This window comes from Micropterus salmoides, unplaced genomic scaffold (assembly GCF_014851395.1).
Source record: "Micropterus salmoides isolate LMB-PRFRI ecotype aquatic unplaced genomic scaffold, ASM1485139v1 Ms_hic_scaffold_9, whole genome shotgun sequence".
Classification (NCBI taxonomy): Eukaryota; Metazoa; Chordata; class Actinopteri; order Centrarchiformes; family Centrarchidae; genus Micropterus; species Micropterus salmoides.
In genome coordinates this window covers 22,375,877-22,392,873 of record NW_024044681.1, presented here as the reverse complement: position 1 = coordinate 22,392,873, position 16,997 = coordinate 22,375,877, and the positions used below count along the sequence as shown (strand labels likewise).

Here is a 16,997-nt window from a genome sequence, read left to right as displayed (position 1 = left end):
AAGTTGCACCAGTGGCAATTTTTATTTGCATTATAGTGTCACTTGTAGCTGCACATTTTCACTCTTCAGAGTGCAGTTGTGTTGTTAAATTTGCAGGTCTACAAATTTATTATTTTTATCTATTGAAATAAATGACATGGTAGTGTTTCACATACATATACTATTCGCAGCTTTACCTGGCTAACCCAAGACATAATAGACCTATAATATTATATACCTATATTATATATTAAATGCACTGTTGTTAATATTAGAAGTTGTTTGACCCTTGTTGATCACCAAATGGAAACGGTTACCCATCTTCTTCGTTGGCCTCTCCCAAAAAAAGGGCGTTCCGTACCTGGAAGCTGACTTGAATTTGATTGGTGGAGGCGCGCCCTGCACCTGTGACTGCTGTTTGTGAGACAGACAGACTGTGGTAGTCTGCAGAAGCACGAGGCTAGATCGGAGTAAGGATTTATTTGACAGCTACATTTTAAAAGCACGGTGAGTAAATTTAATGTTGAGCAGTGCTTTGGTGAACGTTCAGGTTTAAAACGCTGCTGTACGATTTATTGTGTAGCCATTGCTGGACATTCTGCTAAGTCAGGGTAAGGATGTGAGCCCTGGTTGTATGTAAAGAACTGGCAACGAAACTGTTAAAAAGAAGTAAATATGGTGCCTTGGGAAACACTTTTGTCTCAACGTTTATATTCGGCATTCAGATATATCCCATCTAATATGTTTGAGTATAATCACATGTAATTGCAGTTGGTTCGCCTGTTATTTTCTACAACTTCCCTCCTCGAAAATAAGCAGGAGATATCGGCAGCAAATGGTGTTGAACCAAATTTCTAAGTAAATTTATCTGTGAATATACTGCGTGATGGATGGCATCTATACCGAATACAACACTGGGCTATAAAAAGTAATATAAGGTATCATTATATGAGGCATTTAAATTTGCTGTGAAGACCCAAGTATTAAAAAGCGAGATTTTCCTCAATGATGTTTTGTGTACACAAGCACACATGGAGAAAATGTTATAGGCTATGGTTCAAAGAGAAGTAAAAAGTTAAACGGTAGGCCTAAAGAAAATGTCTTTCTGTGAGGTGAGTGAATAAGTGATGGCACAATGTTGACCAAATACATTTTCTGCTTTTGGAGTGCCATTTCACAGGTCACTCAAAATAACTCAAACCCAAGAATTGAGACTAATAAATGCTGTTGGATTTTTGATCACTAAATTACTAAATTAAGGCATTTTGCTAAAATGTTACAGGCTTTAGGCAGCAAAGCAACAGTTGGAGAAACATGATCTTTTTATTTTGTTACTTGGATGTGATGTTGATATTTGGAAGGTGAGTGGTATGTGCTTACTTGGATAAAAAACAATCTCTAGCTATGAAATAATGAGAAAATTTAACATTGACACAGGCTGTCCTTGATGGCTTTTTAAACATAAGAGACAAACAAAGCACACATAGTTTAATGAATTTATTATTTTTTGTCTAAAATACTGCAATGTTTATGAATTTATATTTCTCCTCAGATCTGAGTGGCCAACAACGGGATCCTTCAACACATCATCTTTGGATTTGAGGGATACAGATGGAGGGAGTGCTGATTTTAAAATCTGCTCCTCCTCCCAGCTGTTCCGCTCACAACTCCTCTCCTCCTTTCTCACCGGTTGTGCAGGAAGATTCAGATCTCCAATCATCTTCCTCTGTGCCTCCCCCCATGCAAGTTACCACTGTAACACCACCGCCTCCCCCCCCTCCTCCTCCTCCTCCCCCTCCTCCTCCTCTTCCTCTTCTTTCTCCCCCTCCTTTTGGCTCTCGTAATGTCCAGCGACGTTCCATGAAAAAGCTGAACTGGGACACCATCCCCAGCCAGCGTGTCCTGGGCAAATTGAATGTCTGGACATCTAAGCGGCCTCAGAGGGACCTTGTGCTGGATATTCGGAGCATGGAGGAGTTGTTTAGTCATGTAGACAAACACGCCTCGCTACGCAGTTCAAGAGTCATGGGTCTGAAGAACTGCGATGGCATGGATCTCTTTTTACAGGAGCCTCAGGTAAACAGCAATGGTTGCACTCAGGCCATATCTGAAACTTTGCTAGATATAAAAAAGCTTGATTTCCAGTAATTGATGGAGACCATCCTAAGTTTTTATGGGCATGTAAACTCACTCAGAATGCACGAGGGAAGTAGTCAACACAAATAGGAACTGCTTTTCAAAAGTTTCACGCTAATCAGTGAGTAACTGCGGAAGTAAAGCAGTGTTTGGGAGTGTTTTTGCTTCCCCAAAAATTATGTGAAATATAATGTCTGAATATGGCTATACAGAGGTGAAAACTTTTATTGGTATTAATTGTTGTTACTTTTCTCTTTAGGTCAAAATCCTTGACTCTAAAAAGAGTATGAATATCGGGATCTTCCTAAGACATTTCAAGCGGTAAGGACTGCTGAAGTTCCATCTGGGGGGGAGAGAGAGAGAGATTGTCCTAAAAAAAAAAAAAATGAAGTATGATTTGGTGAAAGGACACATCAGGGTTATAGATGACAAAATGGAAACAAAGTGATTACCAAAGGACCTTCCTTTTATGTCCAAAATAGTGTCATAAATACACACGCTGGTCATTTCCAGTGCTTCCATTGCTAATCATTACCCAACTAGCGGGCTCTTTATCTTAGCGGACCATAGTCAAATAAATGGAAATGCCTTTTAAATATGACTAGAGAGCATTCAGTTTCAACATACAGTAGAGAACAACACATTTTGATGACTCACTTTATTAATACTTAAAATATAGGAAAACATAGTTGACCTATATGTGAGGCTGAGCAGTGAGGATTGAAAGGGAGGATACACACAGCAGGTTTGTATCCATGTTGGATTACCACTGTGATGTACTGTAATTGCGTATGTCATTCTCTCCATGTAGTGGAGTCAGTTGTTCCCTCCAGTTTTAAGTGTAGCAACAGGGACACAGGTTACTTGTCAGGTCCCTACTTAGCTACTAACATGGCCTAATCTGGCCAATTGTGCTTGTTTGTTTATATATCATAATATAGGAGAATAATAACTGTAAATACTCTGAGTAGCGTCTGCTGTCTTCCTCTCAGGCTAGATACAGATCCAACATCATTTATAGATAAGATAGGGTGGCCTCTATGCAGCCGGAGAGGCCAAATCCCAGGTCCCATGAATCCCTCGTTGCAGCTCCTAAAGCAAGTAGCTGTGACATATACAGATGGTTGATAAATTAAATAAAATGCCAACATGACGTGTCTTAGAATGGAATCAGGCCACCACAAGCCTTCAGAACAGCCTCAGTGCTCCTTGTCAAGTCTGTGAAACTTCATTGGAGGGATGAACACCATTCCTCCACAAGATATTTATCATTTATATCATTTATATGTACCACCTTTTAATCAAACAAGTAATCTCCTTGAGATGAAGGTTTCTGAGAGAGACCTGAGTACAGCAGATGGAAAGAAAAACAAACATAGACATAATGACATAAAGCATCAAAGACAGTCACAGACATCACTAAAGATACTTAAAGATGAAAGTTAATATTTTATCATTTGGTGTTAGTGGTGGTGGAAAGCTTTGTCTTACACGTTGATCCAAAATCGTTGGTGTGAAACTGGGTTGAGATCTGGTGACCGTAAAGTCTGTGACATTTTATTCACGTCATTTTCATACCCAAGACGCATCTGGATTTTGTGTTTCACCACTCTTTTATTCAGGTTTTTCCTTAAATTCTATTTTAGATCTAGTTCTAAGTTTAGTAGAAAGTTTAACATGCTGTACTCAGCACTTGAGTTTCTGTGTCTGAACCTAATCAAGATGATGTCACTTTCAGTCCAATGTTCACTCAGCTCTCACTTTGAATACCAAATGCACTGCAATGATGTCTGCTTTAGCGTTTTAGTCAAATTTAAATTGCATCAGCTTCTGTGTGGTAGTGCCAAAAGTGCACTTGATGATGCTATTTGAATGCATTTTGTTGTTTTCTGGACGTTCCCAGTGTTAATTTGTGTCGTCGAAAGGGTGACGTGTTGAATATCTCAGCAGGCATTTGTGTTTGTCAAGCTACCGCAGTAGAGAGATGGCATCTGTGTGTGCCAATACATATGTGACTGAGAGGCACATTCTTGTAAATACAACAGTACAATACAGAAACGTCATACTTGCACCAACCAACATGACCACATTCATTTTTAGAGCCCCATGCGGCAGAAATGTGCATATTAAAACTAAAAACGGTCACTTAGCACACAGTATCCTCCCCCCCCTGAAGCTGCGACATCCAATCTGTGAAAATCGGCTGCCAATCAACAACTTTGAATGCAATAAGCTACTAAATTAACATTATTATTTCATAACATCCATGTTTGGTTATTGTTTTCTTGGGGCTTTGCCTCTGTAATTAGCAGGAAGGATCTCAGGATCAGGACTGATCATGTTTGATAAGTCATGCTGATTATTGCAGGATATAAGGCAGCGTAAGTGCCTTTTTATTACTATTGGCTTTTGTCTCCCTCTGCAGACCAGTGACAGAAATGGTCCAGGACATCTGTACGGGGAACTGGCTCAGTTTTGGAACAGGCAAACTGAAAGAGCTTTGTAAACTGTTGCCAGAAGAAAGTGAGGTAACAACAGCTCCACTTTTCTCTTCTTATCTATCCATTGGTCCTATTTGCATAATGAACATTTAAGTGTCTTGGAAGAAGATCTACTGTATCCTCCTGCATTATATTTTGATTACATATTTCTCTATTTAAAAAATAGAAAATAGAAGCTCATAATTTGCATAACTACACATAACATAATAACAGGAAGAATATTCTTTATTTAAAGATCACTTTTCAAAAATGTTAGTGCTTCACAAAGGCAGCAACATAAAATAGACAAGTCATTAAATAATCAGTTTTTTTTTTTTAATTAAAGTGAATTAAAATCAGCAAAGGCCCCTGATAAAAGTATGTTTTAAGATGGGACTTAAAGGAGACAGCTGATCTGATTTCCTTGTGCATATTGTTTTAGAGCCTTGCATGATACTTGCACGTTCAAAATTCTTTTTCTCTTTCTCCAATGTAATCTTGAGAAATTGAAAATCTATAAGAAGGAACAATAACACAAATGTCCTCACTGTTTGTTGAAACAGGTGAAGCAGCTGCTGTCATTTACTGGGAAACTCTCCGTGTTACCTGAGGCAGACCAGTTCATGGTGCAGCTGGTCAAAGTGCCAGGGTGAGTCTGGAGTTTGTTTATATAGTAACTCAAATTTCTGAAATATTTGGTTGCATGAAATGTTGTTTGCAATCTCAAACCAACTAATTACTAACCAACTAATTAAAAAGTGTAAAGATTTTACACATAGTCACTCACTTGTCAGGGACTGTCATGTGTGACAAAACAACAACAAAAACCTGTTATTTGCTTTAATGTTTACTGTGATGAAATGTATAGGATAGATTTGTGTGCATATATTACCTTGCAAATGCCAATTTGTTTTTGTTACACTACCACTTATGCACCACAGACTTCACATACAACACATGGACACATGTTAACCTGTAATAAAAACTGAAAACATTTCAACAGCAGATGCAGTAATTCGCAGTTTTGTTGATGTTTTGCCTTTTAGCTATGAGGAACGCCTGAAAACGATGGTGCTGAGGGAGGAATTCTTTCCTCTTATGGAGGAGCTGAAGAATTCAGTCGCTGTTATGACCAAAGGAGCCAATGGTAACATTTCACACACATCCACCAAAGCTGCAAACAATCCCAACTTCTGATCTCTTTTACATCACCCTGTTCTCACTTGGTGTTTTATTGATGTTCTGTATCTCCATCTCTTTTCCTTCTCTCCCTTCAGAGCTGTTGGACTGTGATGAACTCCACTCAGTCATTCGGCTGGTATTAAAAGCTGGGAATTACATGAACGCTGTTGGTATTTTTCTTTAGGAATTCTGTTTATATTACCTACAGTTATGTATTACATCTGATGCTTTTGAGCTGCCCATGTGCTTTCAGGGGCTTTTTACTCTGCATATATTATACTGATGAATGAACCATTCAAATAATTAATTTTCAGGGTGGTTACAGTGCCAATGCCATTGGATTCAGGATGACCTCTTTGCTCAAGCTGGCAGACACCAAAGCCAACAAGCCTGGCATGAACCTCATGCACTATGTTGCCAAGGTGAAGAGGAAGCCTGAAGAAAATACTTGTGAAAACCCTGCTATCATGCTATGTCCCTAAACGGTTATGTAACAGATTTATTGTCCCACTCTCTCTCTTTACTCACTATTGCTCTCCTCCTTTATCTTCCTCCCACAGCAAGCAGAGGACATTGATGCAGAGTTGCTGACTTTTCCCACCCAGCTTGAACACATTGGGATAGCATCAAGGTGGCTATCATTAGCACACTGACAATATATCGGGTAGCAGTAGCTTGTTGTCATATTTTGAAGCTGGTTGGTATGATGCACAATTCTGTATTGCCTGGAATATATCATGTCAATGTGTAAATGTTGCTCGCTAACACAGAATTTGTAAAGAAGAGATAATCACTGACTTTGAGGGGGAAGTACAGAAGATCAAGGAAGTGAAACTGTACAGCAGCAGACAGCCGGATCTCATACAACAAATGGATACATTTCTCATGGTAAAGTTTCCCCATGTTGTTTGACCTTAATCGTGTAAAAGCACCTATATGTGTAGCTTCTTTATACCCTTTTATGTTTTCATTTCATAGAGGGCTGAGGCCAAGCTGTCCGATTTGGAGTCCTCTCTCCAGGAGCTAAAAGGTCTGAGTGATGCTGTCGCTGAGTACTTCTGTGAAGACCCAGCTACCTTCAAACTGGAGGAGTGCTGCTCTATCTTTCATTCATTTTGCAAGCGGTTTGACACAGCTGTACGGGTAAGAATAGAATGAAATTACAATAATAATTAAATCTACTATGAAATTGCATAACAAGGAAAAATGATACTATTGCTTTGTAAATTTATAAATGAAGGGGTACTCCCAAAAAAAGGAACGTTTGATGTTGAGTACTTTGAATTTTAACAAGCTCCTGTTCCCCTGTGTCATTAGTCGGCACTGTGTTGTCTCTAACTTGAATATATCCTCTCTTTACACTGCTGTAGGAGAACAGAGAGCGAGAAGCAGCAGAGCAGAGGCGCAAGCGGAGGGAGAGCGTGCATGTTGCAGTCAAACGTCGCTCCACAATGTCTTGCCCAGGACATGAGCCTGATCGGGGCTCTCCCAGCTTGGAGTCGGCCTTACACAGCTTTCTCACCACCGTTCCAGGGGGAGTAGCCAGATACAGGAAGAACATTTTGCCCCCAATCAATGGATCCCCATCTGAGCACAGTTCTCAGACTGTTCCATCAGCAGAAAACACTTTGTCTACGCTCCATACTCGACAAAAAAGGCCTGAGAAGAAACAACCCAAACTGCAGAAAGAGGACGAACAACTGGCAAACAGAGAAGAAGCTGAGAAGATGCGTGAGATAACTCGGAAGGTGCTTCGCTACCAAAACAGCAAAAGCAACTTCCTTGGGGACAGAGTTTCAGGCATTCCTCGTCAGTTGGAAAGAGTGCAAGCCACACCAGCTACCCCAAGAACCCCTCGGCCTAGAACCAGAGACTTCTTCTTTGCCAACAATGGGGATGTTGGCTCCCCGTGGACTATCCTGAGCCCTATTACTTACTCCCAACAAACCCCCCTCCAGCAAAACAGACAAGCACACCGACGCAGACTGTCCTCAATGTCCGCTGGAGATGACCTTGATGATGGAGTCTGGGAGAGCAACAAAAGCAATTCTCCCCCCAATTCGTCCAAAGGGGCCGGTCTGACATCTCAATGTGGAGCTTCTGCGTCTCTTCCTGAGTGCCCCAATCAGAGAGCTGTGTCGCAAGGTCCAATGCTCAGGTCGGTTTCTATGGAGGACACCAGACCATCTCCAGCATCTCTCTTCCGTCTGGGAGACTTGTTCCAGAGAAGCATGTCTCAGAGGTCATCCTCCTCTGGATCAAGGACAGAAAATATGACAGAAGAAGGAGCAGGAGAGGGACAAGTGAGCACCTCAGGGTTCATATCCTTCTTCAAACGCATTGGAGGCAAGAGTAAGCCTGGTGATGTGGAAGAACAAAACTTCAAAGGATCTAATACTTGATTAAATTATTTTATTTAAGAGACAAAGACCAAGCTTTGTCATTTTTCTGTGTTTTAAATTGATAAAATGTGTTTGTCTTTTTTTACTTTATCTTTTTTTACCCTTCAGTGGAACCAAGGCAAATGAGGACTTGCTTGTGGACTGTGAAGGTTTTGATGTGGGAGTCAAACCACATTTAAAAAATCGTAACATCTTTCTTTCTTTTTTTGTCTTTTTGCACAATAAAGGGTGACATTGTACCTTTTTTACATTTTACTTGTATATGGCTTATGCACTCAACAACATTTATTATTTACTGCTCTTCGGGTTGTAGTGTCTCCTTTTTCCTCCCTTTTCATGAGATCCTTAAAGTTTGACTGGTGTTACATGCTCAGTTTCCAGTACTTGCCTTTCACTTCATGTATTATTTCTGTCAGTCTGGCTTGAAGGCAGTTCTTCGGGTAGCAGAGGAATCAGCCTTTTAACCCTTTAAGGATAAATACACAAAGACAAACACAAAGAAAAAAGCAACACAATTGGTAATTTCGGCTATGAGATTTACCTAAACTCCTAGCTGATGCTGTCATTACAAGTGACAAGACCATTTGAATCGGACACATTACTGTTGGTGAACCCATGCTGTGTGTTACCAGCCCCCCCAACTTGGCTTACAGATTATCTGTCCTGCTACCACTGTGCCACCCTGAAGTCTCTGCTCAGCAGTAGCTGAGATTTTGGACAGAAAGAGAAGACATTCAGCTGTGTTACTTGGGCAACAAGGTTTGTTTACAGCCATTTCATTCGAGCTCTTGCAGTGTAATAATACTCTTGATCAAACTGCTGAATACAGGCTCTTTTCTGACTGTTTTGTTGTCCTCCCACATCCAGTCCTCCCACTGGCGAGCGCTCAATGGGGACATTTTAGTCGCCTGGCATTTCGGATCAAGGGGCACAATGAATAGAAGAGAAAGAATTTGGGAGAAATATGGGCTGTTTTTAGGAATTAGGACTACTCTGATGGAAGTATAGTCTCTTTGTTGCAAGAATGCAAGCTTTCCTTCATGTTAGTCTAACAAAAGATCAATGTATGGCCTTGTATACATGCAGAGATAACAAATTCTGGTTCTTGGAGCAGAGTGCTACGTTAGCAGCGACTGACCTGATGTAAAATGAGAACTTCATAATACAATCAGGCCATTGTGATAGGACGTTGAGTGCTGCAAAGGATCATCTCATGTGAGTCAGCTCCTGAGGACTTGAGTTGACATGCAGTCTCTCGCCGGGGTTATGCTAATCAACTGTGCGTTTAGAGTGTGTGTATTTCTGTGTCCCGGTAAAATGAGATGAGAAACAGAAGAGAAAGAAGGTGGTTTGGGGGAAACTTGGACTGAGTGAGAGAGGGAGGGAGACTTACAAGTTGAATTGTGAGGAAGCATTTAAGCAGAGAAGAGCATGTGAGAAGGAGGGAGGAAGCCAATATCTTAAACAGACAGAGAAAAGGGGGACTTGCAGACGAAAGAAAAGCAAAGAAAAAATCTGTAAAGTGACAATCGTGGATATTTTTTGGGAACTAGCAGCTGGATCGAAAAGGTAGATTAATATTGTTTTGCTTATCGATGCAGAATAATAGTTGAGCTATGAAATGTTAGTAAGTAAAAACATTGCTCAAAGTAACATATTTCCATGTTATTATTCTGTGTGCATATAAATTAAATGCCTAATTAAGCAGAGAGGCTAATAGTTTTGCAGAAAAGCTTTTGTTTCTTTAAAAACATAACTGTGGTGGTTTATGCTGTGAACTTAATCCGCCATAGCAGGTTTGGGCATTGAAAGTGTTGTAATCAGATTTGAGTTTGGAGAGGAAAACCATGAAAGGAATCCACTCATGATGCACTGAGATGTGTCTAAAAAGTTTCATTTTGAATTACATGTTAGGGTTTAACTCCATTAAAGTGTATACTCTGTGATTCCTGACTTTAAAGGAAACATGAATGTTGAATTGCTGCTCTGTGGTAGAAAGAGCCCTCTACTTTTCAAGCCTCATGCCCAGCCGTGAAAACGAGGGGACTGTATATGTTTAACTGACCGTGATTCCCAAACCTCTGTGCATCCCATACATCCCATGTATTAAAGAAACCCACTGCCAGTACTAAGGATAAATATTAATTTTACATGTGTATAGCTAAAAAATGTCTTGCACAAATTTTCCTGTAAACTCATAATGTGCAGTATTTAAGGAGTCACAGCTTCACAGAAGATAGATGTTCTTTGTACTCGTTGAAGAGTTGAGCACAGGAAACCCTAATTTTAGGGACAATTCCTAACATCAGCGTGTTAGCGTCAGACGATGCAAACACATAATTTGACCCCGACGTGATTTGAACACGCAACCTTCTGATCTGGAGTCAGACGCGCTACCGTTGCGCCACGAGGTCATCTGTTTAATTCTGTTGACTACTGGTCATCATTTTCCACCTGTTGCTGACTGATGCGACATGTCTTTTATATTGCAATCTTTTACGCACCCTATGTCACCTTTCCTTGTCAAAACACACAACAATAGACACTTCTCAGTGGACTTCTCGGAGTGTTTATCTCGTAGCGTAATTTTCACTTTAACGCGCGGCTTCATTGAGAATGTGTCTCTCAATTTTCAGGGAAAAGAAAAGACGAGAAAAGACAAGATCACAGCTCTCCTTTGTCAGTTTATCTACATGACATTAAAGTCTGGTGTCCCCACCATCCTGGAACATATAGAGTTTTGGTGGGTGTTGGTCATTTTGTCCCCAGTCAGTCACTAGATGGCGCAATTCAATAGAGGTTAGTTGGTTTCTGATTTGGTCGCCAGCATCTGTCATCCCATGTTCCGAACTTCTTGCTTTTACTTCCAGCACAGAGCCATGTAGGCCCACCACAAGCTAGGCTAATAATTGGTCTTCTGAAATATGTGTAAGTAGTAAGTGAGTGACGTAATAAGTTATTCAGGAATGCAAAGTTGTTCATTTATGATGTCTTTATACAAATCAAAAAGAACAAGACACAAATTACTATGTGGTAATTTCCAGAATCCTTGTGTGATCTTCACAAGTGTTTTAAATATGTGCTATTTTTATAAATCTATTTTGAAATTCACATGCATTCAGGTTCGCAGGTCTGTCTGTTAATCCCAGCTGTTTTCTACATAGAAAAGAAGAGGAGCATCTGGAGAATCTAAGACCAACCTTCATTAGTGCCCAGTCTGTTTAATTACTAAAATGGATGGGTAAGTGCACACAAAATATGTCAAATCTGTTGAGGGGGGGTTGCCTATATTTTGCATTGATGTTTGACCACAAAAAGGTAAAACAAAAAGTGCCCCCCATAACTGTTACAGTACTCTTTAGTTCTCTCACAATTACAGGGTTAGTTGTCATCAAGGTAACATAAAACACTCACTATTAATGTTCTTCCTGCTGCAGCTGGAGCTGCTCCGATTAGGATGCATGCTGTTTTCTGTCTACAATGATGAGATGGGCTTACACATCAGGGAGTTGGAGCAGTGCAGAGCACATTGATTAGCTGGGTAAATGTCACATTGCCAGCAAGGTGAATGATGCTGTCAATATGTATGTTTCCATTCAGTTGTTTTATTTCATATTTCACTACTTTTATCACACCAAAGCCAGATTTACTTTATCTTAATAAAAAAAATCTAGATGGATGGAGAGATGGAAGCTTGGGATTCAGTCGGAAAGTTGCACGTCTCTCTGCTGTAAGCTCGGGTCTCGACAGGTTGCCATTTGCATCCGTTTTTTAACATGTAAAAAACAATATATTTTTCTGTAAATATTACAGTCAGAACTGTAACTAGACAACACTACACATGGGTTGATGTGTTTACTCGCATGCACAGGCATCTTTTTTAGAGACAATGGCAATGCAGATTAAGTTGTTTGACTGTGGGGTGAAAAGTTTGAACAACCCATCAGCATCATAAACAAATGTCCAAATTAATTCAACTGTCAAAGATGAAGAATGTCTTGGGAGGCAAAGTATGCCAGCATCTTTGAGCTGTACAGAAAATTATACTGCAAAGCATGTCCAACATTCACCTTGATAAGTGACACATCAAGTTCACTAGCTCAAAGTAGCACATCCTACAGAACCACGGAGCTAGACAAGCACTGGAGCTGAAAGCAACACGAGCAGGCAGCTCAATGTCATAAAGTGGAGGCTGCCAGAGCTGCCACACCCATTAGTAGCAGATGAACACCTCCAAGCTTTTAAACATTCTTTTATGTAACATTTTTATCCTAATTACACAGAATATAAGGTGAATGTAAATGGAAACCATATTTTCAGTTTCTGTAATCAAAAGCTGATGCCTGGTTGCCAGTGTGGCTTAAAAGTTAGTGAACCTGCCACCTAACTCAGTTTACAGGGGTCAGACATTAATGCTTGTGGTTTATCATCTGCGGTTGATTTGGTTGAATCAATTGTTTAAGGTCGATTTCAGCACATTTACTTTGGTCAACTGCACCTGAGCAAACACTGTTTTTGGGTTAGAATCCGTCATATCCGAAAAACAGACGCAAAATCTTTAATAAATCTGTTTAGTAAATAAGTCACACTTCCTATTCTTGCTGTCTAGAAACAGAATAAGAAGTCTATTCCATCTATTTTAAACAGCAGTAACACCTCACATTCTCAGGCTACTCTCCCTCAACTAATAGCCATCTGACCACATTCACGAGGGTTTGGCTTGATTTAAAAAAACATCTAATATATGATCTACCAGTGTTAAGTAGTAGGAGCTAATCAAGGACAGATTGTGGACAGAAAGTACCACTGCATTTGAGTGGTGACTTAAAGCTTTTAGTGTTTCTCTTAAAGAAGAAGAGTTCATTTAAGTTATTGTTTCTGAACATAAAGACTGGGACCATTATACTTACAACTCTGTCAGTGGTTTAGCATATTTTAGTCAGTGACTTGCAAATTGCCTATATTTCTCATTACTGCTGACCATTTTGTAAAAGCATACCTGCCATTTTTATACTAATCCCCCCTCCAGATTCACACCGTTTTCCATTAATTTTAGTACGACAATCACTGCAGAATTCCTTGAAACAATTGTTTTTTAATTTTTTAATGAATGAATGCAATGACATGCAGCAAATTTTAAAAATCCTGGTCCTGAATATTGTAAAATGAATTAGCTAAATGTTCACTATAATGGATTCATTAATTAATTGACAAATACCCTTAGCATGTTTCATATATAGTACATAACTTTATTGATATAAATGATGAATAAAGAAGAGAAAACGAGTGAAAAGTGCTAAATATTTTCAGTGATTTACATAAATAGTATTTTAAGTAAAAGGAGATAAAAATGAGTTTGAAAAGAATAACTTGCTTGTAAAAGATTGTATTATAATTTTATTTCTTAAAGTGCTGCATTTGTGTGTATACACACTGAAACTATATATGTTTAGGGTTTTATCATAATATTTTAAGTGATTATCACCAAAGATTTCTAAATTCTTATTTTCTTCTATTTTAGGTTCCTGGCAGCTTTATACCTTACATATATACGTTGACAAAATGTTGTATAGTCAGACTTATAGCTATAAATATATATAGTGAGAGCTTTATGCTGAAAGGAAAGGGTACTATGCATGTGGGGCAAGGACAATTGAAATGGGGTTAAACAAAGACAAAAAATGTAAGAATCTGAATATTTATTTTAAATATTTATTTCCATAATATCCTGGCATCAACTGAAAGTAATGGGCAATAGGACCAGCCGGAAGTGATATTGATTAAACCACAGTGTGTTTACATCACCTTTTCTGCTTCAGCCATCACATTATAATATTATCCACACCGTCTGCATTCAAATGCAGACCATGTACATGTTACATAGTCTGTAATCGAAGCACATGATGACTGGTCTACACACCAGTAGTAAAATGTGCCTTTAGCTTTTTCACCTATTGGATATGTGATGACATAATTGGTGTGTTATATACATATGTTTTAATATATTGGATGATTCTTTTAAGGTGAATAATATTCTTGCCCCCCTCCCCCATGCAGTGTCTTGAAAACACACAAAAAATAATAATTGTCTGCATGCTGAGTCAAAAGCTTGTCTGTACCTGGAGGATTTTCTAAACCTGCACAGAAACCAGCTTTTATGATTTGCTGGTCAGGGATGAGAAGTAAAGAGAGAGAGAGAGCAGTCATCTGCATGTTCTGCTGCACTGGATGCAGTCTCCATGGCAACATGGTGCTCCCGCAGCAAAATCCTGGGAAGATGGTTTGGTCCCCACCCCCATGCGCATGCACAGTGCTCATGCCTCTGCTGTCCATACACACAGATCTTACAGACCCCACTATCACAATCGTCCTGTCCATATCATTTCACTGTTAGGCCCCTCTTCACCACTCTGTTCTAATCCAGCTCTACATGATCAACAACACAATAAAAAAAAAAACATGTTATTTATTCTTGCGAGGAACTTGAACCCTGTGTCCCTAAACATCCATTTCCTTTCTCAATTGATGCTTTTCTGTCCCTCACTTCTCACTTTCACTCCATCAACCACTGCATCTCCCTTTTAAGCTGAGCTCCACATGTATCACCCTTTCCAGCCATCAGTTATTAGAGTTCTCATCAGGATTCTCTTTTTCCTCTCATCAGTTACTGTACACCTACACTTTGTCTGTGTGTGTGTGTGTGTGGAGGGGAGAGAGCGATAGACTGGTTGCCTTATCTGTTTATCACACTGACTGACTGGTTCTCTCATACGAAACATGACCATGTTTCGTATAGTTTGGGCTTTTCTCATTCTCCTTACACATGAAAAATAGAAAGAGATGGTAGAGGTAACAGAAAGAGAGAGGGCAGGAATTTAAAAAAATGTATCTCTCTTTGTTGCCATCTCCCCTTCACTCTGCTCATCTCTTACATTATTGGTCAATCCAGCCCCCTCCCATTTTCACACCAGCCAGTCAGCTTGTACAATCTGTCAGTATCTCTTGGTATCTCTTGCCTCTTAAGAGCTCTCTCTCTCTCTCTCTCTCTCTCTCTCTCTCTCTCTCTCTCTCTCTGTTGCTTTTTCTCCCTCTAGCGCACACATACATGCATTAAAGCCAGATCCCGATCACACTCATACACACACACACACACACCCTGTTCCTTCCTCCCTGTGTATGAGGTGCGTTTTGCTTTGGCTATGTCGGGTTTTGTGGATGGATATTGCTCCATATGGAGTAGAGCGCACTGAAACTTGCTTGAACCTCTCTCTCATCTGTCAGGAACCTACTGTAAGTACATCTTTCTCTCCCACCCTTGCTCTTTCATGCCAGTCCCTACTGTGTGCCAGCGCTCATTCCTTCATCCTCCACTGTTTCCATCTGACACCCTTCTCCCCTTGGCAGAGGGTGCGAGCCTTTCCTCCATCTCATGTCTCCCTCACTGCACTCCATCCCTCCCTCCTGTATCCCCTCCCTACAACTGGTGGACGCATACACCCTGTGCTGTCTGTATGCAAACTAATGCTGCAGGCCATTTGCTTGCCTATGATAGGTTTGTACTGTGCAACATATCCTGAGAATGTTTCCTCATTGTGTATGTTAGACGCCCTCTGTGAGACTGACCTGACTGGGATTATAGATGAGTGGAGAGATAGGCTGCAGTTACCTGTGCAGAATAGGTGGTGTAGTGATATTCAAATGTGAATGCACACTAGGGGAAACTCAAAATGATGGTTTGTGGCTCAATGCAGCACATTTTTAAAATATGTTGTTTACATTGTGTATGGAGAAACTTGATTGTTAAGAGTGTTTTATTGGAAGAAAAAAAGCAGTGTTTCTTCCTTAGAGGACATTTTTTTTGTGCAACATGATATTCACTACACTTTATATTTTGAACAAGGCTGTTCCACACCATCACAGTCAGATGAAAACCGCCTTTGGTCCACAATGTTGTTGATTTTTACAATTTCAGATTACACACATTACATGGATTGGGCAACTTCTACAACCTGCCAGTCCCAGAAAAACATTTCAAAGCTCCTAGTAGCCTATCAATAATGCATTGACATCAATCTTAAAGCAAGACTGTTTTTATTTTCTAAAGTTTCCCTTTGCCCAGTGAAATGGGTTTCAGGAGGTTTAAACTTCACCAGTTCCACACTTTGGTCCCGTGCTATAATCTACCAAGATACAGTTAATGATGTTGTGAGCAGAACCTTTACATTTGACACTTTGGCATATGTTTGGAATAGAAGTCCATCAAGACAAGACAATGAGGGAGTAGATGACTGCAACAGAGGTATATACTCTTGTACATGTATGTGCAGAAAAGCTGGGATGTTTTTATCTTTTTTTTTTTTTAAGATTGAAATAGTGGTCCAGGAGCACCTCTGGTCGCTGTGGGGGAAGTGGAGACTGGAATTTCCAGCTGGCATGGGAGGAATGTCACTGGAGCTGCATGGGAGGGGTGGGAGTCTTAGAGGGATGTGAATGCACTAAATGATTAAATGCATGGTCGCCAGTACTGTAACTACTGGATGTTCTGCCTCATTTGTGTCATAACTGTCATATACTTCTGTCTAGCTTATTTTTTTTTTGTTTGTTAAGCTCTAAGTTATTATTATTGTTATTTTTAGCTTGTTTCTGTTCAGGTGTTGATGTTGTCATTGTCAGAGAGCTGTCACTTTGCTCATTAATCTAAATTAATGAGAGAGAGAGTGTGTTAAGGTGTGCTGCTCTCTTCATCCTCCTTCCAGACTTGATCAGATCTCTAAGGTGATCATGTTGCCACAGCAACAGAATTCCTCCTCCACTCTGC

At 39.9% G+C, this 16,997-nt stretch overlaps 2 protein-coding genes and 1 non-coding gene across 4 annotated transcripts in view; 2 read left to right on the top strand and 1 right to left on the bottom strand.

Annotated features, from left to right (window-relative positions):
• The first annotated feature begins 404 nt into the window (after positions 1–404).
• On the top strand, positions 405–8,544 carry fhdc3 (FH2 domain containing 3). Its single transcript, XM_038708562.1, has 12 exons — positions 405–486; positions 1,532–2,055; positions 2,375–2,436; positions 4,541–4,643; positions 5,159–5,244; positions 5,642–5,742; positions 5,873–5,943; positions 6,092–6,199; positions 6,338–6,408; positions 6,548–6,665; positions 6,756–6,920; positions 7,148–8,544. Exons 2-12 carry the CDS (start codon positions 1,591–1,593, stop codon positions 8,177–8,179), a joined length of 2,382 nt encoding a protein of 793 aa, XP_038564490.1. The 5' UTR covers positions 405–486; positions 1,532–1,590; the 3' UTR covers positions 8,180–8,544.
• Positions 8,545–9,610: 1,066 nt separating this feature from the next.
• trim3b (tripartite motif containing 3b) overlaps positions 9,611–16,997 on the top strand; it is a 29,828-nt gene continuing 22,441 nt past the window's right edge. The window contains exons 1-2 of one of the 2 annotated variants that reach the window (XM_038708565.1): positions 9,611–9,748; positions 11,344–11,420. The gene's annotated coding sequence lies outside the window, so the exon portion shown is untranslated. Of the gene's footprint in view, positions 9,749–11,343; positions 11,421–15,313; positions 15,470–16,997 lie in introns of those variants that run through there. The other variant, XM_038708564.1, reaches the window with a different exon arrangement.
• On the bottom strand, positions 10,522–10,593 carry trnaw-cca. Its single transcript has one exon. It is a non-coding gene; the product is annotated as a tRNA-Trp (tRNA).